This window comes from Zootoca vivipara, chromosome 3 (genome assembly GCF_963506605.1).
Source record: "Zootoca vivipara chromosome 3, rZooViv1.1, whole genome shotgun sequence".
In the NCBI taxonomy this organism is placed as follows: Eukaryota; Metazoa; Chordata; class Lepidosauria; order Squamata; family Lacertidae; genus Zootoca; species Zootoca vivipara.
The window spans coordinates 6081954-6106841 of record NC_083278.1 but is presented as its reverse complement, the minus strand read 5'-3'; the positions used below and the strand labels follow the sequence as shown (position 1 = coordinate 6106841).

The window sequence follows — 24888 nt, the reverse complement described above, 5'->3', positions numbered from 1 at the left end:
TATCTTGGATATTCTGCTGGTGTATCTTTTGTGCTAGAAGTGTAGCTCAAGTTCACGCAGTCTGGCAGGGCTTCCATCCAATCCCACAAACCATTAACTACCAGGTCTCAGGTATAGGATTGCTCTGTTTCTCAACCCAGAATAATAAGATGAATCAGAAAACTGCATGGAAACAGACAGTGAATTACAAATGTTCTTTCTCTTATTCCAGATGTATATCAAAATCCTTCTGATGACTTTATTCATGTAGCATGCATGTTCCTTTTCTTTTCATTACTATGTCATCCTAAGCTTCCCTTCCAGCTAATTCCTGCAACAGGTTAAGGCAGAATATAATAACATTCTTGCTTTCAAACATGTTTTGACATAATTTGCAAAGTGCATTTTGAGAGAGTAGTCCAAACACACACACACACACACTGTGTTTCAAACTTTAAAATAAACAATTAAATAACAGCAGCTCTGAAAGTTCAAAACAAAACAACAGCAATGTGTAAAGTTGCCACAATTATATATACAACACTCTTTTCTGCAGATGAGTTCATTGATAGTTCCTTCTGTGCCAGATTCTTATTTGGGCGTCTTATCTTTCCAGTTCGGCTTCCAGGATTTCTCCCCAGGTGTCCACATCCATGGGATACATGCTCTTTTCTGGCAAGGCAACACGGGAATGAATATTGCTATATTTCCCACTCAGCCATTCATACTTCACCTTGCTTTTCCAGTAGTTTCTCAGGAGCGTGACCTGAGGGTGGGGATATGAGAAAGGCATGAACAATGAATTAAATTGGCCCTCCTCTTAAAGGCACAAGTAACCATTGTTTGCAAATCATTTCATAAATAGAATTTAGGTCTGTTTTAAAACTTCATTTTAAAAACAATTCAACCCTCCCTTTCTCCTAAAAAAACCTTCAAGACTGCTTATTCCTGTTGCTAAATGTGACACATTGGAACTTTTTTCATGCAGGTTGTACCATGTTAAAATACTGCTAATGCACAGGAGAAGGTAAAAGAAATAAACGAGACTACATTCTAGCCATTATAGGTTTTACATTTGCTCTGCTGATCTATTCAAGCATTATATATGGAAACACCCTAAAACTGAGAATGACTTACACCAGAAAAACGTATTTGCAAGTTAAAATGAACTCTCAAGATACTGTACAGGTTTACTACTGCCCACTAGTGGACTATGGAAATATTTACCCTAAGGCTAGCCAATGTGGTATCCTCTAGATTCTAGAAGATTTTGCAAGCCTTTGAACTCCTATAATATCTGACCAATAGCCATGTTGTGGGGGTTGGTGAAAGTTGTAGACCAAAATATATTGATGTGTATACCATGTTGGATATCCTTGTATTATAGCAGTGCAATATAAGATTAAGAGGCTAACAAGCAAAGCAATTCCGTATTTACTCTGGCACCAGACAAGTGCTTCAACTGTGCTAGCCAAAGGGCTATTATATCCAGTGTATGGTTAGGAGATGGTTATTTTCAGAAATAATCAAAGATGATTATTTTCAGAAGTCTTGAGAATGCATTGTTCTCTTTTACATATCATTTTTACTGATTAAAGGTGGGGGGGGGAGCTAAGCTATGTTTTTCTGCATACTATTATGATGCTGTGTCAAACCACCTTGTTAAATGGGAATGGTACTTGAGATAAACGACCCTACCAAATGGCAATTGAGCCTAACAACTTGGGTGCTATTGTGCTTGGACTGAAAATCTGAATGCAATATCTTCATTCACCACCACAGTTTCAACAGTCAAATGCTTACCTTCCATGAATAACCGTTTCCTCTGTCGTCGTCAATCTCTCGTTGACAGACAGCCCTTACAGTCAAGCAATGATGTTTCCATAAATCATCACAGTTCTCAATGGTCTGATTCCAGCTTCTGCAAGTCATTGTAGCATTGCATAAACTCTGAATGTCAAGTTCACTAAAAACTTTTAAGCTGACTTCTAGCGGGAACAGCTGCACAAAATCTCTTTGGCATGTTTTTATCTTCTGCTCAGAGGGTTGAATGGACAATTTCTTACAGGGAGTACTGGCAACAGTCTGCTTGTTTCTTCTGGAAGTTGTCTGCTTAGAGCCTTTCTTCATAATTCAGATATTGTTAAAATACGGTACCAACTGCCCTTTCTGGAAAAAGTAGAATTATCAATGAACGTTGTGTTAACTGATGTGGAATTGGTAACAACAATTCTGCTTAGAAACACTTAACTGATTATTGTTGGGCCCCATCTACACCACACATCTGAAGCTGTATAATACCACATTAAACACTCATGATTATCCCAAAGAATCCCAGGGACCGTAGTCTATTATGTATGCTGAGAGTTGTTAGGATATTCCTATTCCCTTACACAGAACTACATTTAAAAGAGTTCCGTGGGAAGTGTAGCTCTGTAAGGGGAATAGGGGTTTCCTAAAATCTCTCAGCACACTAAAAATTTGCAGTTCTCAGGATATTGGCATGGGGGGAGCTTTAAAATGGTATGAGACTGCATGTGGGGCCTGGACAGGTGGCAAGGCTGCCTTAATAAATGCAAAAATGCACAGCAGTCCTTGCTTGGGCTGCAAAACAGCATTGCTCTTTAGCCTGCTGAAAGAGGAGACTGAGAAGAGATTTGATAACTGTCTTGAAATATCTTAAGGGCTGTGACATGGAAGATGGAGCAAGCTCGTTTCTACTGCTCCGGAGGGAAGAACCTAAACCAATGGCTTCCAGTTGCAGGAAGAGAGATTTTGACTAAACACCAGGAAGAACTTTCTGACAGTAAGAGCTGTTTGACCATGGAACAGACTCCCACGAGAGGTGGTGGACTCTCCTTCCCTGGAGGTTTTTAAGCAGAGGTTGGATGGCTATCTGCCATGGATGCTTTAGTTGAGAGTCCTGCATTGCACCCTCAGGATCCCTTCCAACTTTACAATTGTATGATTCTATGTTTTCCTCTCTTGACACTATTTCCCCCCAGGTTTTCATAATACGTATCAATCCTTTTGGGGTTCATCCATGCTTCTGCTTGTTCTCCAGCTTCCCCCCTGAGGGGCTGCTCTTTACTGTGGAACTGAAGCAAACATTGGTTGGGTTTTTCACAAACTGATGTTTGTGCCAATCTGGCAGAAAAGATTGGGTTTCCCCAGGGAAAGCAGCGGGGCAAACGGAAAACTGCTTGGAACTGTGACTAGAAAGCAAGAGGAAAACATCTCGGACCTGTGCTTTCTAGCCACTGGAGAAGTTTAATGTGAACGAGCCTGTTAAAAGTGGAAATGAAACAAAAGCCAAACACAGAAGTAGCAACTGTTTGGATTTGAGGAAGGGGAAATAACTACTGTAAAAACATATGAATGTAGCTGTGGGTTGCACCTAACATAAAGAGCCATTATAGACTTTCTGGTTTGTTCCCCCCTCCGAGTTTAAAATGTATTTATTTGTTTCTCTCCCCCCCCCCCAATCACCCGAGTTAAAAACGTATTTATTTGACATTTAAGAAGTGGTCACATGCAATTGGTGGCTATGCAACTGCTCTGAATTTCTGAGAGTATTTGGGCAAGGAGGCCTTATTCTTATTATTAAGTAAATTTGTATGGACTTGAGCACCAGAAGGTGCTAGTTACTTTGAGTCAGTTTATCGAGAATGCAAGTGTGTGAGAAAAATATTTTGTATGTGTTTTCCCTAGTAGCCCTGGTAAGTTTTGGTAGGATTGAGGCGAATCGACTTGGCCAAGCTCAGCCAATGTTTGTTTACATGGCCAGCTGTGGCCAATGGGAGCCTCGGGATACTCTCCCACCACGCCCCCAATCGCTTAACCTGCTACCAGGGGCGCCCCCTCCCCTTTCTACTCGGGGATTGGATGTCTCGAGCGCTCGCAGCACCGCCATCACCACTCAGCAACGCGGGGCCGCCCCGAGCCCGCCTCGCGACTCGCCTAAGCGCCTGCCACTCACCTGCGTTCGTCCGCGCGCAGCGTCCGTTAACGGCCCAAACGGTTTCTCCACTCGAACGCCATTCGTTCCCCAAGCTGCTCATTTGACGTAATCACAGGGGCTCTGAGGAGAAGCTGTCGTCGCCGAAGTGCGTTATGGGGGATGTAGTTTGATAACGAAGCAGGAACTTGCTGCTGCTTCTTTTTCTATTATCACCATCGCAGGCCGGAACTTTTTATCTCCGTTTCAGTGGAGAGGCGGGAGCGGAAGTGGAGAGGCGGTCCGCCCGTGTTTTGCGTCCCCCTCCCTGTGAGAAGCCCTGTGGCGAGGAGGCCCTGCTGGACCTTCATGCCAGGGTTTGAGTTGGCGCCGGTGGGCGGGGGTTGCCCCGTGGTGCTGCCGCCTGGGGAGACAGTGATAGGAAGAGGTGCCCTGCTGGGAGTAAGTGCCCCCCTGCCGGCGCTCCAGAGGTGTCTGGGGTAGGCGGGTGGGTCGGGGTGGAGTTGCGTGTAAGAGGAAGAAGACGGTGCGGGTACTGGCGGAGATCTTAAATCATAGGACTGTAATGTTGGAAGGAGGGACCACATGGGTCATTCTAGTCTAATCCTCGGCCATGCTGCAATCCTGCCCCCAGGACAATCCTAGGAATTCTATCCAGTACATAAATTTAGTCTTGTAGCTCCCAATGCATCTTGCACTGCATAATCTGATGTGCAAAGAGACAGACTTCTGGTTGGCAGGCCAGCTTTATACACATGCAAGGACACTAAGCAAAATTAGCTAAAGGCATACTGAGAGGCTCCCTTTTCCACCTCAAGTGTTATTGGTGTGTGTGAATTGCACTCTAAGGGTGTACTACTCCACTCACTGCTGAAAGTAGTCTTGCTGTTTACAAGGCCATGGAACATGAGGATAGTCTTCCCAGAGTCCTGTTGCCCAGCAGTTCCTTGCATTGGGTGAAGCTGAGCGAACTGTTGGTTTTTCTTCATCTGATGTGTTAGGGAAGTTTGCACGAGCCCCTCCCACATTGGAAGTGTATATGGTGGGATTGTGGGATCCCAGTTTGTATCCTAGTTTTCCAGTTAGCAGCCCTACCCAAATTATGATATCTATGCTGGCTCCATAGGCCACCTCCATGTGAAGGAGGATCCACATTGGTCCAAAATGGAGGAGTTCTATCATAGAGCTACTTCATATGACGGAATGTGCAATCAGTGAACAAAGGGGCTAGCTAAAATGACCAATGTTCTCAATGCACGAAGTGTGTTTTTATATGTAAACCCTCATAATTACACACAGGTCTCTGCCCACAAGTCCGGGAGGAGTCCCAGTTGCTGCTGTCTGTTGCTGGGAATATCCCTAGCAGCTGGAGAAGAACACAGGGTGAAGAAAGCACTGTGAGTGGAGGGGGGGGGAGCCTTTTCCCCACCCCCACTCCACTTTTCTCCTGAGTTGTGTTTTCTTTTTGGTCAAGTGCAGTAACTGTATTACACACTAGAGGTCACAATCCGCTGACACTGTAAATATATCCCCCTCACTATACTTTTTGAAGCCCATAAACTTCGAGTATGTTAGTTACCCATTTGGAAGTACTGTAATCAGAGGATGTTCCTGGGAAGTGACTTCTCTAAATTCAATTATAATTGCTTTAATTACTTTTACTCTTAGTTGTATTAGTTTCTTGTGTTTGTTAGTTTGTACACCTGGTTTTATATTGGTGCTTTTAATTACTACCCTACATTAATTGTAGTGCTAGTTTATTAATTTCTACTAAACTTCCCTTTGTAGGCCAGATATTCCCTAGAATGAGTTATCTAGAGGAAGGTTTTAGGAGGGTTTAAAAAAACAAAACAAAAAACCTCTTCCTCCTCTGCATTAAGTTGAAACTGACAGGTATAAATGGAAGGTAGCCTCTTATTTTGATAAAACTCAGATTTCTATTTTGCTTTTCTTGGCTTTGATGAAAGTTTGGCTTTGATGAAAGTGAACAATATTTTTATATGTACTAAAAAGTGAAGCTAACAAATTTTGCTATCACAGTAAAAACTATATAGTAGCTTTGTTATTTTTAGATATCTTTATTGGTGGGTTTTATGCCCCCACTGTTGACATCTGACAGTTTTGTGTCTTTCCAGATTACAGATAAAAGAGTATCCAGGAAACATGCTATTCTGAAGGTAGTTGGTGACCATCTTAGCATCAAACCGGTAACTCTTTCCTATTTCTCAGTACAATAAAAGTAATAAAAATCAGTCTTGGAGGTTAGTTTTACATGTTCTAGCTTTCATCTTTAATGCGGCAAACAGAGATTGGGATAAAAATTGTAGTCTATTCCAAAATAAGGTAATTAGGCCTGAGTCTGTAATTAGGCCATATCATCTGTAGTAAGAGTCTCTTCTTAATTGGCAGGTCCATGTAAACCCCTGTTTTTATCAGTCGACGGAAAATGATGAACTATTGCCAATGGATACTGATAGATGGCATCAGCTGAGTCCAGGTGACAGATTTTCCCTGCTAGTAGACAAATATATCTTCAGGGTTCTCATCATTTCTTCAGAGGGGGAAAGTCTGCTAAGGTAATGCTATGTGATGTGAAAATCCAGAACAAGTGTTGTTTGCAATGTACAGTATAACAGTTTCATCTTTCCATACTGTAGAAGTGGGGAATCTGTGGTCTTCAGATATTGTTGGACTTCAGCTTCCATCATCCCTGACTTTTGACTTGCTGTTGGAGCCTAGCAACATCTGGAGGGTCACAGGTTCCCCAGCCTGGCTGTATAATATGTTAAATAAGTCAGAATTTGTTTAAGTCAAGGTAATAGCCATTAGCAAAATATTTATCTTGTTGGTTGTTTAGCACTACTAAGCTGTGCTATCTATTCCCTGGAAAAATTAAGATGGTGTAAAAAGTTCTTCATGTGCACAGTGTTGTTTGAAGATTATGGTACAGTCATACTAGTATATATTATCTTAATTGTCTAATCCTCCTATGATGTTAGAAGATAGAAAAAAAGAATCTTTTCCTGAGAAGAGAAAACATAATAAGAGTTGCCATGCCAGAAAATTAAGTGAAAAAATGCAACATCATGGTGACAGTAGATTCCCCCCCCCCCGTAGTATCCAAGAGAGAGGAAATTGCATTTTTATCAAGTGTTTATGATAAATGAAAAGAAGTAGCATTGTTGACTCTGTTTTCTGCTTACCAAACAGTGTAGTGCAGAGGTTTTCAACCCGTGTGCCATGGCACCCTGGGGTGCCTTGAATGATGGTCAGGGGTGCCATTGGGCAACACTGGCCTCTGCCCCTCTTTCCTTTCCTCCCTCCTCTGATGTCTTCTTGCACCTCTGCTTCCTAAGGCTTGCACAGCTGTTTGTTGCAGCAGCCCTGGCTACAAGCTCAGCAGGCGAATGGTGCCTCTGGGGCTGGTTAGGGGGTGCTGATTGCCAGGAACTGAGGTGGCCTCGGAGTAAGCAAACCAGCCAGTCTGCCAGCCCTTGCTGTTGGGAATGGACAGATAAGTCCCAGGCCCCTTTGGGGCAGTGTGAGGAGGCACCTCTTCTGGGGTGTGGGGGACGGGACTCAGAGACCAGGGGTGGCAGTAGCAGCTGCCCGGAGGACTCTCAAGGAGAGGCTGAGGAAACACTCCACAGGAGGGTGTCGGAGAAAGGGTGAGAGTCTGCCAGCTCTGCAGGCAAGGTGTGACATAAGTGATTATACACCATGATTATTTTACAAAGAGCCTTTGTGTCATGCGATAGGAAAAATGGGAACCTCTGTGTAGAAGACATACCAAATCGAGCTACCTCGTCACTTCAGCAAACCAAGATGCCTCGCAGACAGCCTTCATCACAGCAAACAATGTCCTCCAACAAGAGCCAACTTTTGGAAGTAAACTCACGATTAGAAGAAGCAGCTGAAATCCCAAAGAAGGTACCTTATAAAAGTTAGGTTGCATAGCAGACTAGAATAGCTTGTGTTTTCGTTATGGACAAGTTGATGGAACTTTATGGGGTGACTGCTGTGGATACATATTGAGAGTGATGGCATGGAATAGACCGTTTCAAAGCTTCTGTTTCTGAATAATGTTGCTTGTTCCTTTCTCAAATTAAATCTAGCAGCTCTGTCTTATGTGTTAGACTTGTTTTCCAAGTTGCATGAGGCAGACTGACTAAAACCAACTGTGGCACTCCACAAAGGAGACTTAATGTTGCATCTGGTCAGCATGAAACTATTTTTCTTGGGAGGGAAATGTAATACAAAATACAGTATACCCAAAATGATCTAGGATACATTTCCTCTGTTACTTTGTGCCTTCTTTAGATACTATGCCAGTGCCTGCTCTGCTAAACAATGATGTGTGTTTGGTGAATCACCAACTTTCATTTTAACAAGGTTTCTGTCTTGCAGTGTGGACTCTTGCCCAAACATTTTTTTCACTGGCAGTATGTGTGACAGAATTCATGCATCAAACAACAGGTCTTTCCACTTTCAAGATATTGTGGGTGGTACTCTCTTTGTCTCTTCCTGCTTTTTAGTGTTTAGCTGGGGAGAATGAAGGAAGAACGGATGTCAGCAGTACCTTGGCGGGAGGGAAGAGCCTGTCTCTTAGCACTGTAGCCTCTTGCCTTTCAGCCTTGAGTAGATGAAACCATGCTTAACAAGGGATAACACAAGTTACTGACATAGCTGCACAAATCCAGTTATGGAAACCCTAATGATGGTAATTGAATCCAATATATATTATGTGTACCCAAGTCCTACTTGGAATAGACCTATTGAAATTAATGGACCGAACATAATCTGTCAGTTAACGTCAGGACCCTTGTGTAGGACTAGCACTGAATTCCACTCATTTATTTCACAAATTAATGTCATTTTTCAGTTTTCTGCTAGCGTTTCTGAAAATGAAGAAGTAAGACTTCATCAAAGGAAAAGAGTGCTTCCAGCATGGATGCTGCAAGCAGACATAATAGTCCAAAGTTCATCAGCCTCAGGTTCAGGAAAAGGTGCGTGTGCAATTCACTTAATATGCAACAGTTATTCTGGGAGACCTTACTCTTGTCTTCATTGTATTCTGTCTTCTTTAAAATGTGGTTAACACAACTATACAAAGTCTACACATGTCATCAGTTGGATAATACTGTGTTGTTTCCACTTCTTAGTCTCTAGACCATGAAACCCTGCAAGACTTTATGGTGCCCCCTCCACGTTGTTGATTCTGAAAGCCTTGATAAAGGGAGAATTGGGTGCTCCTGACCACACTGATGGGCTGTATCCCCAGTTGAAGATAGCATACCCATTGTCAGCTAGGTTGCTTCACCTGAAGGAAAATACATGCTTACTGAAAATATTCTAGCCATCCTTATATACTTAATGAAGTTTTCGGATAAAAAGTACAAAGAAACCAATTCTTTAATATAATAGCACCTAAAAGTATTGTTATGGTCCATATCCATTCTTCATTGTGTGTGTGTATGGGACACACACAATGGAACATAGAATTTAAGCATAAAAATATGAATTATGTTATGCAGGCAAAGTATTTGACAGGAAATGCAGAATAGCAAAATAGGTTTGGTTCTTGTGACTCCAACTGTCTTAATTATTTTAATTGTTTTATGAATAAAATATTGAAGGATCATGTCTCGCATCACAGAGATTGGAGTGAGGTGTTCACCAATTGCTACAGGCTACTTAAATTATACAGTGGTACCTCGCTAGACGAATGCCTCACAAGACAATTTTTCGCAAGACGAATGCGTTTTGCGATTTCAATGGAGACTCGCAAGACGAAGTTTCCTATACCGCGCTTCGCAAGATGAATTTTTTTCGTCCCATAGGGTGCCTCGCAAGACGAATTTGTTTTATTTGTCTTGCGGGGCACCCTATGGGAAACCGCACTTCAATGCGTTCCTATGGGAGCCGCTTCGCAAAACGAATTTTTCGCTATACAAAGTGACTCATGGGACGAATTAAGTTCGTCTTGCGAGGCACCACTGTATTGTCTAATTTTGTGTTGCTCATGTTGAGGATGGTACTCAGTTTTGTGAAGATCCTTACAAATCAGCATTATACAGACTTGGATAGCTCAGTTGGTAGAGCATGAGACTCTTGATCTCAGAGTAATGGGTCTGAGTCTCATGTTGGGCAAAGGATTTCTGAATTGCAGAGGGTTGAGCTAGATGACCCTCGCGGTTCCTTCCAGCTCTACAATTCTATGATTCTAATATAATTGATTTTAAACAGCAGAAATGTGATCCATTGTTGTCTGTTTTTTAAAATTGTATTGTATTATTGCAGTGTAAAATATTATAACATGTGCAGTTCTTCAGAGCTTGAATACCACCATTTCTGATAACTAATGTCAGTTGCAATTTTTCATAGGAAATAGTAGAGAAATGAAACAAAGTCCAGGGAAAAAGCAAAAAAGGACTGAAAATGAAGATGCTGCCCTTGCTACACAGGTGTTGTAAACAGACCTGCTCTTTGTTGCAGATATTTAAAACTACTGTTTGTATTGTGTTTCTGTACCCTATGCAAACCCTTTTTGTGTATCAGGACCAGCAGTCAATAGACGAGAGGTTCCCCTCTCCCATATGTGCACCGTGTCTTATCGGGTGTTGTTTTAGAGTAGTATAATAATTTATTCCATACTTGGAAGCTCTGCCATGAAAGCTTAACAAAAGAACAACATGAATTCTGTTACACTGAAGACTATCTTTCTCTGTGTCCCTTAGCAGTTCACTCATTGTTTTCCATTCTGTTGCTAAGAGTCAGACAAATTAGATCAGCCAATTCCAAATGGCTATTATTGGGTGTGCAAGTCAAGTGCAAGTGCACTGAGTTATGGGTATAGAGTAGCCTCCTGGAAAGCCAATTGCCAGGAAAGAGAGAATTCCTTCCAGCTCAAATGACTTCATGATATACAGACAAGTGTAGGTGGCAAATATTTTTTGTGGCTTTGATTCTTGAAGTTGGAGTAGAGCCAAACAGCTTGATTTTAATTACACTTCCTTGGAAGTATGTACATCACATAGATTTTAATTGGTTTTATTTCCAAATTAGTTTGCTTAGAATTTAAACCAGAGTCATTTGTGAGGGCAACAGAAGTTATAGCTTGAGTTAGTGGATAGAACTATCACAAAATGTTGTGTGTGGTGTGGGATTTGGGAACTGCAGAACTATAATTGGCTGGCAAAGCCACATTAGCGTTTGTACTTCTGTGTATAAGCCAAGAGAGATTCTATTAGAAGAATTGGGTGTTTTCAGTTCATACTAATCAAAGCTCAGGATAGCTTTGGACGTGTGTTTCCCTTCTACTCTCTCAAGAGCAGAGGCATGGATGGTCTCTTTCAGTAATGTTTCAAGCCAACTTCATCTTTCCCAATTCAGATTCTTAATGGTGTAAATGTTCCTTTCTCTAAACATGGAGGTAGTGCCCCCTGCTCTCCACATCTCCATTCAAACCCTTCATCAAATCCCTTCTTTCGGGCCTGTGGCTTCATTTCAAGTTAGCGTGCATAGGATTGCAGCCATAATTGTGACCAAGGTTAAATATATAACTATAGACTCCCATTCATACCCTTGACTCTTCCTCCTGCCTTCTGTTGTTTTCCTAATAGTTTATTTATATTACAAACTCAGTGGGGGCAGGGACTTGTTAAGCTTTTGCTCTATAAAATGCCATGCACATTGATGGCTATTAATCCAACTTCACTAGGCACTATTCTTCTCCAGTGTTGTGGACTGAAATCTGTTTCATGAATAATTTCATACTTATTTCCACAGGATATAAAACATCTATCTGCTGAACCTATTGTGAGAAAAATGGAAAAGAATGAAAGCAAAATGTTATGCCAAAGAGCTGTAAGTCCTACAGGGCAATGTAATCGTCAACTTCATAATGAAGAGTTACAGCTCAACACAGATGCACTCGCTTGCCAGCCTGCTGAAACAGATATAACTAATAAAAATGAAAACATTTTGGAGAATGTTCAATGTAATCCTGAGCAATTTCATCAGGACATGTCACAAACTCCAGTTCACCAGGGTGAGATTCAAGAGCTTCTCAATCCGTCTACCGAGACAAGCATTTCTACCGAGATAGGCATTTCTAACGTAACTGGAAGTCAAGATGTAACACAAAACTCTAACAAAACTACACACCAGAGGACAGCTTGCCTCTATGGGAGAAGCTGCTACAGGTAAAACCAAATTTAAATCTTCTAAGTGAATTGATTCAGATAACCACCTGCTATATAGTAATGTAGTCTGTGGGCAATGGAGATCTTATATTGCCAGCTCTTAGGTTAAAAGCCTGCTTTAATTAAGCTAGAGTGAGCAGATGAGTGGCAGATGAGAAGTGAATCTAGGGGATTTTATTGAGATAGATAGATAGATAGATAGATAGATAGATAGATAGATAAAGAGTGTGATGCTCTGTTAAGCAATATGCAGTCTGCAGTGAGGGGGGGGCGGAAGTATTTGATCCCCTGCTAAATTTGCCCATTTCCCCTCTGATGAAGAAATGACCACTCCATGATTTTAATGGTAGGTTTATCGTAGCTGTGAGAGACAGAATAACAACAGGAAAACCTTTTCCCCTCACTGTAGGTAAATAAAAAACAATTTCCTCCAGGAAATACAAACAGAATTCTACAAGGCAATAATAGCATTTTTAAAAAATTGTACTGAAGTTTTGGGGTGAAAGATAAAGTTTAACAAACATTGTGTTGCTAAACCTCTGCACTTAAATAAGGTCTATTGAGTTTAGTGGGCAGATCCGCAAATCTGGAAAAATTGTTCTTGCATTGCTAGTAAAATGAATATTGGAACAGAGCCTATTAACCATCTGCCAGGATGTACTGTTTGCTTAACTCGTAATGGCTATCATGAAACATGCACCAGGGACTGCAAGTGTTCTGAACATTTTATATACAGTTGGATAATTCTGGGGAAAGTCCTCTTTGAATAGACATAGACATATCTGAGGTATATGTAACAGTTATTCCTCAACATTCTATAAGTAATAATGAAAGGAAATCCAATCTGGATGCACCCCTGTGATAAAAGTGGATCAGAAGCAAGAAGGAATGGCATGCTGAAGAATTACTGAAATAGCTATACTTTTCAGGGTAAGAAAGAATAGGATATTAGTGTCCTATCCTGTAGATCACCATAACCATAGGACTGCAATTTGAAGAGACATGCTTGATTTAGTTTGTTGCATGGCGTGGCATTTGTCTAGCTCTGTTTACATGAATTACATATTTTCAGTATAGCTTATGGTGTCTTTTTAATTTCACAGGAAAAATCCTATACATTTTCAGCAGTTCAGTCACCCCGGAGATAGTGATTATCATGATACAGAATCTGTAACTCAAGCTGACACTGATAACAGACCTGAATGCCCTTATGGAACTGCTTGCTACAGGTTAGAAATTTTGCCTACTACAAATTATTTCTTTTAATATTTTAAGAGAGGGCATGTGCTTATATCTCTGGAATTTTATTTTAAATTGTGATAATTAAATATTTCAAACCTAGCCTGGCATCTGATGTGTCAAATGTGCCTTAGCATGGTAAACTTAAAAAACAGCAGGTCAATATATGACCTGTGCATATAAAATTTTAAATTACAGCTTTGTCTAAACTCTTGTGAAACCATGGCAAACCTTAGATAACAGTTCTGGATGGTTTTACAATGTTGGAGACTATTTCTTGACCAAGTTTGAGCAACAAACCATGGTTAAGTGTCGTGTCTGCACTGGACAGTTTTGGCTTGCTTCAAACAGGGTATCTGCTCTGTTTCACATGAGATCAGATAGGTGAATACAACAGAGGTCTTTTTGATAATGGCACTGAAACTGTGGAATGTCCTCTCCAATGAAATACTCCAGACTTCCTTTCTAGTTTTGGGTAACGGTTGGAGGACTCTTCAGAGCAGAATGTCCCATTGTCAGCTCCAACTTACAACATGGGAGCCACTTTAAATTTTTTATCATGTGTGTCCATTACTCCCCTACTCCCTACTTCCAGCTCGATCAAATTCAGAGAAGGAAAGGGCTGTTATAGCTGTATAGAAAAGAAAAAATTAGCAGGCACAGCTGGTTTTGTATGGGTGAGAAGCTTGTTGAATTTCTCTCCCCTGCACAACTACTAAAAATACAGGGGTAGCAAATTGAAGTCCAGTGCCTTATAGGTAAAGGACCCCTGGACGGTTAAGTCCAGTCAAAGGCGACTATGGGGCGCAGCATTCATCTCGCTTTTCAGGCCGAGGGAGCTGGCGTTTTTCCACCAACAGTTTTCTGGGTTATGTGGCCAGCATGACTAAACTGCTTTTGGCACAATGGAACACTGTGATGAGTGCCAGAGCGCATGGAAATGCCATTTACCTTCCCGCCACAGCAGTACCTATTTATCTACTTGCACTGGTGTGCTTTCGATGTGCTAGGTTGGCAGGAGCTGGGATGGAGCAACAGGAGATCACCCCCCCCCCCATCACACAGATTTGAACCATTGACCTACTGATTGGCAAGCCAAGAGGCTATGTGGTTTAGACCACAGTGCCACCCACATCCCTTTTACAAAGTGCCTTATACAAAGGGATAGAAGCATGGCTTTTTTTTTCAACCAGAACTTGCTGGAAGTCAGTTCTGGCACTTGTCAGGTGGTTGCCATTTCCATTATAAGAGAGCAAGGAAGGAGTTCATTGTGACTTCCCGCACCTCTTTTTCTAGAAAAATAGCACTAGATAGAAGTACAGTAATCACTTTCCACAACTGAGACACCACTTTCTGAGTTGACCAGACCCAACAGAAGATGCGTGTAGGTTCTCAGAAAAGTTCGACTTGGCAGCACCAGAAAGATGCACCCAGAAAATGAGACTTGGTACACCACTTTCGAAGAACCACATGTAACTCTAAAAAGGCAACTCTAGGGCGAGGGAAGATTAGGGGTTGTATCTGGTGGTTGCATGACCTGCAACCTATCTTTCTCTTCCCCTCCTATCCTTCCACTACCACTTACACAAGGTTCCTCTGTCCCAATTCAGGTGATTTCCCCACCCCCTCCACACACAAGCACAGCACAGCCCTGTACAACAAATCCCACAACGTCCAGGAGCCCTTCCTAAGCCTCTGGAGAAAAGCTCTGGATTTTTCAGGGCTGCAGAGGAGAAGGAGGCTTGGGGGAGAAAAAATAGTAGTCTGAATTGCCTTCTGCAACCAGTAGATATAATTTTGTTTTGCAAGTGCAAATTACACAATACATTGATTTAAAAAACCACATAGTTGATTGGTTTACATTCAAGGCCTCTTGAAAGTAATTTAATTTTCCTGTTTCCTAAATACTCAATACTTTGTACTGTTTACCCTTTTAATCTTTCCATTTTTGATAGACATGTACATCATTATTCAATATATTTAGATTGTCCAACAATAAAAACTTAAACTAAGGCCTCAGACTGAAATCTTATTCATCTGGAAGTGAGAAAAGAAACCTCCAGTTTGATTAAGCAACATTGTACCGGTACTTGTCCTCCCTTTTTAACAAAGACGAAAAGCATTTATTTTTCCTGCCTTTTTTCTTTCTCTCCCTGAAAGGATCAGTTAAACACTTTGAAGTTACAGTACACAAAACGACCAATTTCTCCTCCCTCTTAAACATGGAGCATTATGGTTGTAGCTTTCAGTGGCTAGAAAATATTATTAAAGTTATGAAGACTATACAATGGGAAGTTCAGGTTTCATCTCTTTCCCCCCACCCTACCTTTTCTTCTCAGGAAAAATCCACAGCACAAGCTGGAATACAAACACACTGTAGCACCAGGTAAAGTGCTTTGGTTTCATTATATAGGAAATGTAGAATCTATATCTGTTAATACAACTGAGTGAGGAGGGTTGGACGGTGGGCCTAGCTGGTGCTCAGCATGCTCATAAGAAGGGATGCTTTTCGTTGTTAAGATTTTCAAGCTAAAAATTAAACTACAGTAGTCAACCAGATCAAATGCCCAAATGGCACAAATTTAATGCAGCTGTATTGCAGCTGAGATACAAGAATCTGTCCATACCTATATGTAGTAATGTAACTATTTCTCAGAGTCTTAATGGGTTTGCAGCGTAGTCCTTTGCATGTTCACTCAGAAGTAAGTCCTACTGTGTTTGTTAGGATGTACCTGTACCTAGGGTTGCCAGACTCAATAGAGGACAGGACTTTTGTGCCTTTAATTGCCCTGTTCTCTTTTGAGCCTGGAAACCTTAAAGAGAAACCAGCAGACCCTTTGCTTGGAAATTAAACAAAGGGTCTGCTGGTTTCTCTTTAAGGTTTCCAGACTCAAAAGAGAGGAGGGCAATTAAAGGCACAGAAGTCCTGTCCTCTATTGAGTCTGGCAACCCTACCTGTACCTCTCAAAAGTCTTGGCGGAAAGCCATGACTGTTTAAACTGGTATGATACTGCTTTAAATGTGTGTTGCAGATGGGGCCTTGCATGAAAATCACACACACACACAGCCATTAGCTTAGGAAGAAAGCCCCTATTGGTGTCAAAGGACGGGTTTGGGGTTTGTTTGATTTTTTTTTACTAAGGCTAATAGCAGCTGGGGGGTGTTCATTGAGATTGCAGCTGAGGAGAGAAGGATTAAGAATCTCCCCATTCACTGTGGTCTCAATGGCAATTACCTACCTCCAAGAACTTCCTGTGTAGTTCGGCGCTCAGATACTATTAAAATATGGAACGGTTCATTTCTATTGTTGCCTTGGTAATGGTATTTTTTCCCTCTTTAGAACCTGAGAGGATGCAGACAAGACCGAAGGCTATTAAAAAAGGTTAGGATACTGTGTATTTCCAAATGGAACAAGATAAATAGCTCTGAGTAATTTCTTTCTCATAAACTTTCTGTAAGCAGACAACTTGCAGAGGGTAGAGGTAGGCCTCTGGATTTTTGGTTTCCCTTTGAAATAAGGTTTACTTTGAACAATATTAAAAGGAAAATAAACAGGAACAAATTATGGATTTGCTTTCTTCAATCATGGAGCTTGAGGGTGTTTACTGCTGGCCTCTGGTCAGCCATTGCTGAAACCCAGAACTGCCCTAGCTAGGACCTTTCCTGCATTTTAAGAAGAGTGGAGCTCTTCTTATCATTTATTTGTCTATTGCTGTTTCTCCACAGTGCTAATCCTAGTATTCAAATATTCTGATTAATACAACAAGCTTGGCTTAAAAAAGCTTTGTAAAGGAACAGTGGGTCCCTACTGAATTCACATACAAAGACATGGGGTGGGATTCAGCTAATGAGTCTCATCAGAAGCCCTGCATAAGGCCTTCCACTTTCATGAAGGAGCTTCCTCAACTCCACATGCATCCTGTGCTCCCTGAAATTTTCTCATCATCTAGAAAAGTTAAAATGCATATAACAGCAAACTTGCTTACGAATCCAAATGGTTTCTGATTTGGGAATTCCTTTCTTGATAGCCATTTAGAATTCTTAGTGTAGATATGGGTGGCCCAGTAGTTCCATTAATTTTAGAAGGAGAGTTTATATGCTTCCCCCCCCACACCCATTAAAATAATCAAGTCTGATGTCCTTGAGTGCTAGTCCTTGCCTTCTAGGCAGTTACTGCCAAGATGGAGAATGAGAGGCACAGTGGGAGCATGGAGACAAAATGGGGTGGATCTGGCAAGCCTGCCTGTTGGTTCCTGTGACTTCTCCCAAGATTTAAAACTTGTTGAAGGTTAGAATAGATCAGGCATCCCCAAACTGCGGCCCTCCAGATGTTCTGGCCTACTACTCCCATGATCCCTAGCTAACAGGACCAGTGGTTGGGGAAGATCGGAATTGTAGTTCAAAACATCTGGAGGGCCGAAGTTTGGGGATGCCTGGAATAGATGAATGGCATTGTATACATTCCTGCTGATCTGTGTGTTCTTCATTTTGCAGCCACATAGAGTTCCATTAACCTTTATTACACGCTGCAATGCACAACAAACCAGAGTTCTCTATGAATCATCTCAACTGGGAAGGGGAGGTGTGTCACCTCTTACATACCCAATTGATTGTTGTGTTCTGCAGGAGAGGGCCTCCAGTAGTTACAATCTCATCAGGAAGTTGTTTCATGTAATGAAGCAGCACCTACCCATTTGAACTCCCATTATATATCACTTTCTTTTCTGTGCTTCTTGAAGACCATCCTCTTCCAACAAGCCTTTAAGTAGATTTTTTATCATAGTCTTTATCTGTATTGACCTGGGAATTTAATTTGTATATGGTTTTTTATTTATTATTTTGAATAACTTTTCATGTGAAGCACTTCATAAATTAAGCAATTTTTTTAAAAGGTAAGTGTGATCACCAAAGAAGAAAGAGGAGCAATGTCTAGAAAACCTTTGTTTCATTAGTTCTTATTTACCCTTATTAGGAGACCAGTTGCTTAGTGAGTATAGGGAACTGCCAGGTTTTTGAAGCATTTTTTGAGGGCAGCATCAAACACACAGCACTGATGCTTCCCATTTTGTTATTGTCACCATGATACCACTATTAGGTTCCCCATCCTAAATACACCTGGAAGGACTATCTCAATTGGCTAAAGAATCTCTGCAGTCCTGCTACAATAGTTTTGATTTATATAGCAAATTGTAAAAGCTGTTATTAAGAACACTGCAAAGAGAATGTGCTGCATTCTCATTTCAAGACTGTTGACAAGCCCAGCACGAGTTGGACCCAGACTTGAGAGGAATTGTAGGCTTGGCTCATAATGACCTTGATTTACAAATTTTGGACAAATTTTCATATTGTCGCTCATATTGACTAACATGTAGCATCTATATACACTCTTATAGCAAATTTAACTGTAAAGTAACTTGTACCGGGAAGATCAAATGTTAAGTGATATGATTTAGTTGATACCTTTCAAATATTAAATAATATTGTGGTCTCACACCACTATCATTCTAGTTTTTAATCTTCTTTTAAGGGTGTTGTCTTTTTTACTCTACAGGAAGACGTGTTTTGGATGATGATAGTGATAATGATGGTGAGCCCAATGAATACAACTTGAATGACAGCTTTATAGATGACGAAGAGGAAGAAGAGTGTGACCCTACTGATGAAGACTCTGACTGGGAGCCAGATTTTGAAGACAAGGATGATGAAGATGTTGCCACACTTCTGAAAGAAGCACAGAAGATTGTTAAAAGCAATAAGTAGTTGTACATGCTTTGCAAATATGGTGCACAATTCACATGAAACGTCCTGAATTCAATTTGATTTAAATGGTTCACTTTAACCCTTAAATCAAGTTGGTATAAATGTTCTCTTGATTCTGTCCCTTGCATTTAAGAAGACAGGAGGCAGTTTGGAAGACAGTCATAATAATTTATTGATACCAATTTATATCTCAAGATATTGAGACCAAATAGATTGTTTAATGAAGAAAAATATATTGGTCAGATTGAGAGAGGTTACTCCAACCCATTAGTGTGAATGGGATGAAAGCATTTAAATCTGGCTCAAGAGTGCCAGATGAGTAGTAATTTCCCCTCTAAGAATAGTGGTTTAGATGAGCCTTTACCTCGAAATCGGCTCATAAATTTTGCACTAATCTATACTTAATGTATGTAAATCTTAAATGCTGTTTCCTCACAGCTGGTAATGTCTGAGAGAAGGTCATGTATCTTGAGTTGTAACACTTAACACTACTGATTTTAATGCCTGATGTACTGTGCCACATACGGCATTGAGGCTTAAACTAGGAGGTTTTTATTTACATTACTAAAGTTCATCTTCATGTTAAATGAAGGGAATGTTACGTTGCATATACGTAATCATCATATACGGTAGATCATGACAGTTTTAGATAGACAGTTAAACCAAGTTGGAATTTGGTTCATTAGCTGCCAAACTGGTAACCAGGCTGTAACCAATCACTGTCTTTCATATTCCAGCTAATACTACAAACGGCATTTGTTTTCTCTCTGTATTTCAGAAAAAAATGTTTATAAATTTATGATGAAAGCAATTATGTCCCAAATCTCTTTCCAGTATTTTTGTTCTTCTAAAAGTGGTTGTACAATGCTACAACACTCTGTTTTTTTACTCTGAAACATGAATCCCAGGTGACTTGGCTTTGCACTGGAATCTGAGGCACAGGTTTGTCTGTAAAAACACTGATATACATTTAAATATGCTGTGTAGATATTAAACATGAAAGTCTTTTTGAAAAGTAAACAAATCAGTATTGCCACTAGCCTTGGGCAAATAGCAATTCCCCCAGGCAAACAGCCAAGTGGCAGCAACTTTTCACCCCTCACTGCAGCAGCGCATTTTTTAGATTCCAGAAGAGTGTTTTGCACAGCTATTAAGGGCAAGAGAGTCAGTCTTTTCATTTTAATGACTTTTTCCAAGTTGAGGAAAGAGTGTTGCAGAGCATTCCCAATTTTAACGTTTTGTTCACACAATAACTTCATCCAAACTAGGGATAATGTGCCTCTCTTGTATTGAGTAGGTCCTCGCCAAAGAAACTTGGGCAACCAATTGCACAGAGCACTTGATAGTATCCTGCAGATAGTGCTCTTTCGTATAACTTTGTGAACAAGGTGGAGAAAGAACAATGGCTCTATTATTATTTTTCTTTAATTGTTAGTTGTCCTGAGAATGCTCCAGGGTTTGAGGGTGTTATATACCAGTAACTGTATTAAATAAACAAGATTCACCGGAGGTTTACGCTTCTGATTTAACATTTTAACTAGTGAATGGATTGTCCTAACGGTAGGATGTGAGTGCTGCCATGAAGATGGACCCATACATAGCAGGGGAAGTCAGTGAGCTGCCCTTTATGTGTTGTTGGACTCCCATCATACTTGATCATTGGCCATGTTGGCTACTCCTGATAGAAAGTTCAAGCAGCGGCCATTTTGCATGTGGCCAATTGACATACGGCCGCTGATGCACAGGCCCTTTTGGACCAGGAAGAGGGCAGAACACAAGGTGGGTCAGGCTTACAGCACTCTGTGTGGGGGACAGGAACGGAACCCCTGTGCAAAGTGGTCTCTGCCTGTAATCAAGTAAATGCTGTTCTATATTGTTATGAAAAATGTACCCCAAAATGCGTTGCCTTTTAAGAAGGACAGACGCGGGTCGGAAGCTCCAAAATTTGCACTAAGTTCAGCTCCGCCGGGAAAATGACAGAGACCACACGATGCTGTCAGGAAAAACAAACTGATCCCTTTATTGCAGAATGCAAAGCTACAGCTGTAGGGTCCCTGCCTCTGGAAAGAAGGAAGGAACCCCGGAAAATGGTAAAGTCCCCTTATATACCCTCCTGTCCCTGCATGGAAATCTCTGGACTGGGAGGGAGGGGGAGACAAGGGCGACGGGTGGGGGATCGGATTACCGTGTTTCTCCTAAAATAAGACACGTCTTATATTAATTTTTCCTATAAAAAACCACATCGCGGCTTATTTTCGGGGGATGTCTTTTTTTTAAATTAAGCATGGTACAGCATTGTTACCTTAACTATGGTACGGGGCTTTCTTGCGCCGCCCGCTGAGCCCACTGCTGGGTCCCTGGGCTTGACGCGGTGCGGCGTGGCGTGGCTGGGGCTGCTGCCGGCTCCTGCCGGCTGCTGCGGCTTTGTGCGCCGCCCGCTGAGCCCACTGCTGGGTCCCTGGGCTTGACGCGGTGCGGCGCGGTGCGGTGCGGCTGGGGCTGCTGCCGGCTCCTGCCGGCAGCTGCGGCTTCGCGCGCCGCCCGCTGAGCCCACTGCTGGGTCCCTGGGCTTGACGCGGTGCAGTGCGGCGCGGCGCGGCTGGGGCTGCTGCCGGCTGCTGCGTCTTCGCGCGCCGCCCGCTGAGCCCACTGCTGGGTCCCGGGGCTTGACGCGGTGCGGCGCGGCGTTGCTGGGGCTGCTGCCGGCTCCTGCCGGCTGCTGCGTCTTCGCGCGCCGCCCGCTGAGCCCACTGCTGGGTCCCGGGGCTTGAAGCGGTGCGGCGCGGCGTTGCTGAGGCTGCTGCCGGCTCCTGCTGAGTCGGGGGTCGCCTCTCACCGGGTCCTGCTGTGTCGGGGGTCGGCGAGCGCTGCGCCTCTAGCCGCGTCCCGCTGTGTCGGGGCTTCCTGCGGCTCGCGCTACACCGCTCGCCGGGTCCCGCTGGTTCGGGGATTGGCACAGCGCGCTGTTGCCGGCTCTCCTGGGTCGGCCCTCGTGGGGTCCTGCTTGGTCTGGGCTCAGCGCGCTGTCCTGCTGGTCGGCTCTCGGGAGGTCCTGCTGCAGCTCTTGCCGGCTCCTGGTCAGTCTGGACTCCATGTGGGACACGCTGCTGGGCGATTTGGTGGGGCAGGAACATCCGTTTCCGGGCGCCGACAGGAAACTTCCTTTTCCTTTTCCTCTTCCTCTTCCTTGGCGCCATCCCGACCTGCCCCCCCCCCGCCTTATTTTCGGGGGATGTCTTATATTTATTCTTCTAATAAAAAGCCTGACATGGCTTATTTTTGAGGGCCGTCTTATTTTGGGAGAAACACGGTAGCTGGGTGCGGAGATGACTTTTCCTTTCAGATGGAGAGATGTCAATCGCTCTTCTCCTGTCGCTGATGGTGCTCCCTGTTGTTTGGCAGGAAGGGCAATCAGTCGAGATGGGTGCAGAGGTGGGGCAGTTCCTGGCGATTTCCGTGGGGTGGAAGTCCGCCCGGCAGGTGTTTTCCTCCAGGCCATGGAAGGGTGGGCTACATTGAGGATGGCAATTTATTTGAATAAAGTTGTTCCAGCTAATCCCTCTATTGTCCGTGTGTCCTTGAATGGGTATAGGGTGGTAGTAGGGCAAGGTTCAGGTGGGTTGGGATCATACAGGGTTCATACAGAAAATATACCTGGAAAACATACCTAATACAGGGATTTCTAATTAAAAGGTAGCAGTCCTGACATATACAGTTCTAAGATATAAAACAGCAATTCTAATACAGAGGCAGCGGATAGAGATTTCATGGTAAGAGAACATATAATAGGCTGTATTATTAACTTGAGTAGAAAAGTGTCACTTTGGATTTGGGCGGTTCCCCCCCCCTTCTTCTGGAAACATTGTTTTGTTCTGGGCAGAGGGGAGGTGGAGAGGGGAAATGTGTGAGTTTATGCTAACTGTTGTGCATATGCAGATCCTTAAGCCTTCCTTCAGGCAGGGTCGTGTCCTAGCGGGAGGGGTGGGGAGACAGGGAAGATGGCATTGAACAGGATTCTGGGTATTGCAGCTGTCAAATTCTGTCACCCCTCTCTGTTCATTAATAATGGTGTCCTGCAAACCCCCCCCCAATATGATTTTATAACAATATGGATATATGTTAATGAAGGAAATGATTAAACAAGGTTTGATTTTGCAGATACATTATTCCACCTCTCCCCGCCACTCTCAGCAGTGAAAGATTTCAGGTGTTTCAGCATAAACCTTGAGCGTGGTGACCTTGGAATAAAGGCCCCCAAAGAGGGTGGTGTATTTGTGATATATGTCTACATTTGCTCTGAGATGATACTGTGAGCTTTTCCATCTTAATGATCTAACAGATCTTGTTTCCTTGAGGGTTCCCAAAGCCGCAATTTTGGTTTCGGCACAGAGAGCAAGTCATTCCTCTGTGGGTTCCCAGTCCCTGCTGCACATGAGACACTCCTAGGTATTTCTCTCATGTTCACCTATGACATTCCTTCCAGTTGGAGACGACTTCCCCTCTTTTTGCTTCTGGAGCATCTCTAAAGAACAAAATGCACTTTCTGGTTACAGCTGACCAGTTTGCCTTCACCTTATTGTACACCAAGCATCCCCAAACTGCGGCCCTCCAGATGTTTTGGCCTACAACTCCCATGATCCCTAGCTAACAGGACCAGTGGTCAGGGAAGATTGGAATTGTAGTCCAAAATTTCTGGAGGGCCGAAGTTTGGGGGTGCCTGTTGTACACTATTACATTGTGTAAAAGTAAAAAATAAAAACTGACGACCAGGACAAAACCAAATTAGAACTGCAGTTAACTTAGAGGTGAAGTCAGCAGAATTACAATGACAGGATGATGGCCCTCAGCCATGTCGCAACTAAAGAAGAAAGTGGAAACAAATCATGGATTGTTCTGACTTTTGGAGATCATTTTCAACTTTTCTTTTAAATGTGCATATGGTTAACAAGGGGATTAGGAAATTGCTGCCTTTGTTATTTTATGAGAAACTTAAAACGCCTGTATAATAAGACGAATGTGGGAAATTGATTTTTTGGGGATGTTTGACTACTCCATGTTAAATTCCAATATATTTCAAGGTAGTAAAATATCCTGAAACAAATATGTGTGTATGACGATAGAATACTGGGCTCTCACTTGTGGGGTGCCTCAGGGTTCTGTCCTCTCCCCCATGCTTTTTAACATCTATATGCAGCCGCTGGGAGAGATCATCAGGAGGTTTGGGCTGGGTGTCCATCAGTATGCTGATGATACCCAGCTCTACCTCTCTTTTAAATCAGAACCAGTGAAGGCGGTGAAGGTCCTGTGTGAGTGCTTGGAGGCGGTTGGAGGATGGATGGCGGCTAACAGATTGAGATTGAATCCTGACAAGACAGAAGTACTGTTTGTGGGGGACAGGAGGCGGGCGGGTGTGGAGGACTCCCTGGTCCTGAATGGGGTAACTGTGCCCCTGAAAGACTAGGTGCGCAGCCTGGGAGTCATTTTAGACTCACAGCTGTCCATGGAGGCACAGGTCAACTCGGTGTCCAAGGCAGCTGTTTATCAGCTCCATCTGGTACGCAGGCTGAGTCCCTACCTGCCCACTGACTGTCTCTCCAGAGTGGTGCATGCTCTAGTTATCTCCCGCTTGGACTACTGCAATGCGCTCTACGTGGGGCTACCTTTGAAGGTGACCCGGAAACTACAACTAATCCAGAATGCGGCAGCTAGACTGGTGACTGGGAGCGGCCGCCGAGACCACATAACACC

General features: G+C 42.7%; 2 protein-coding genes across 4 annotated transcripts; one reads left to right on the top strand and one right to left on the bottom strand.

Moving 5' to 3' along the window:
- Positions 1–228: 228 nt before the first annotated feature.
- On the bottom strand, positions 229–4083 carry FBXO48 (F-box protein 48). The gene is made up of 3 exons (XM_035110297.2): positions 3959–4083; positions 1783–2148; positions 229–745 (listed from the first exon to the last, which is right to left on the bottom strand). Exons 2-3 carry the CDS (start codon positions 2107–2109, stop codon positions 584–586), a joined length of 489 nt encoding a protein of 162 aa, XP_034966188.1. The 5' UTR covers positions 2110–2148; positions 3959–4083; the 3' UTR covers positions 229–583.
- On the top strand, positions 3996–20649 carry APLF (aprataxin and PNKP like factor). 3 transcript variants are annotated; one of them, XM_060272368.1, is made up of 12 exons: positions 4226–4378; positions 5237–5334; positions 6073–6144; positions 6347–6513; positions 7696–7867; positions 8820–8943; positions 10322–10401; positions 11726–12141; positions 13245–13370; positions 15720–15766; positions 16721–16762; positions 18932–20649. In XM_060272368.1, exons 4-12 carry the CDS (start codon positions 6401–6403, stop codon positions 19138–19140), a joined length of 1329 nt encoding a protein of 442 aa, XP_060128351.1. In that variant the 5' UTR covers positions 4226–4378; positions 5237–5334; positions 6073–6144; positions 6347–6400; the 3' UTR covers positions 19141–20649. The 3 variants fall into 3 exon arrangements, with proteins under 3 accessions (XP_060128352.1, XP_034966187.1, XP_060128351.1); XM_060272369.1 differs by lacking the exons at positions 4226–4378; positions 5237–5334 and adding an exon at positions 3996–4085; XM_035110296.2 differs by lacking the exon at positions 5237–5334 and having other exon boundaries at positions 4168–4378.
- The last annotated feature ends 4239 nt before the right edge of the window (positions 20650–24888 follow it).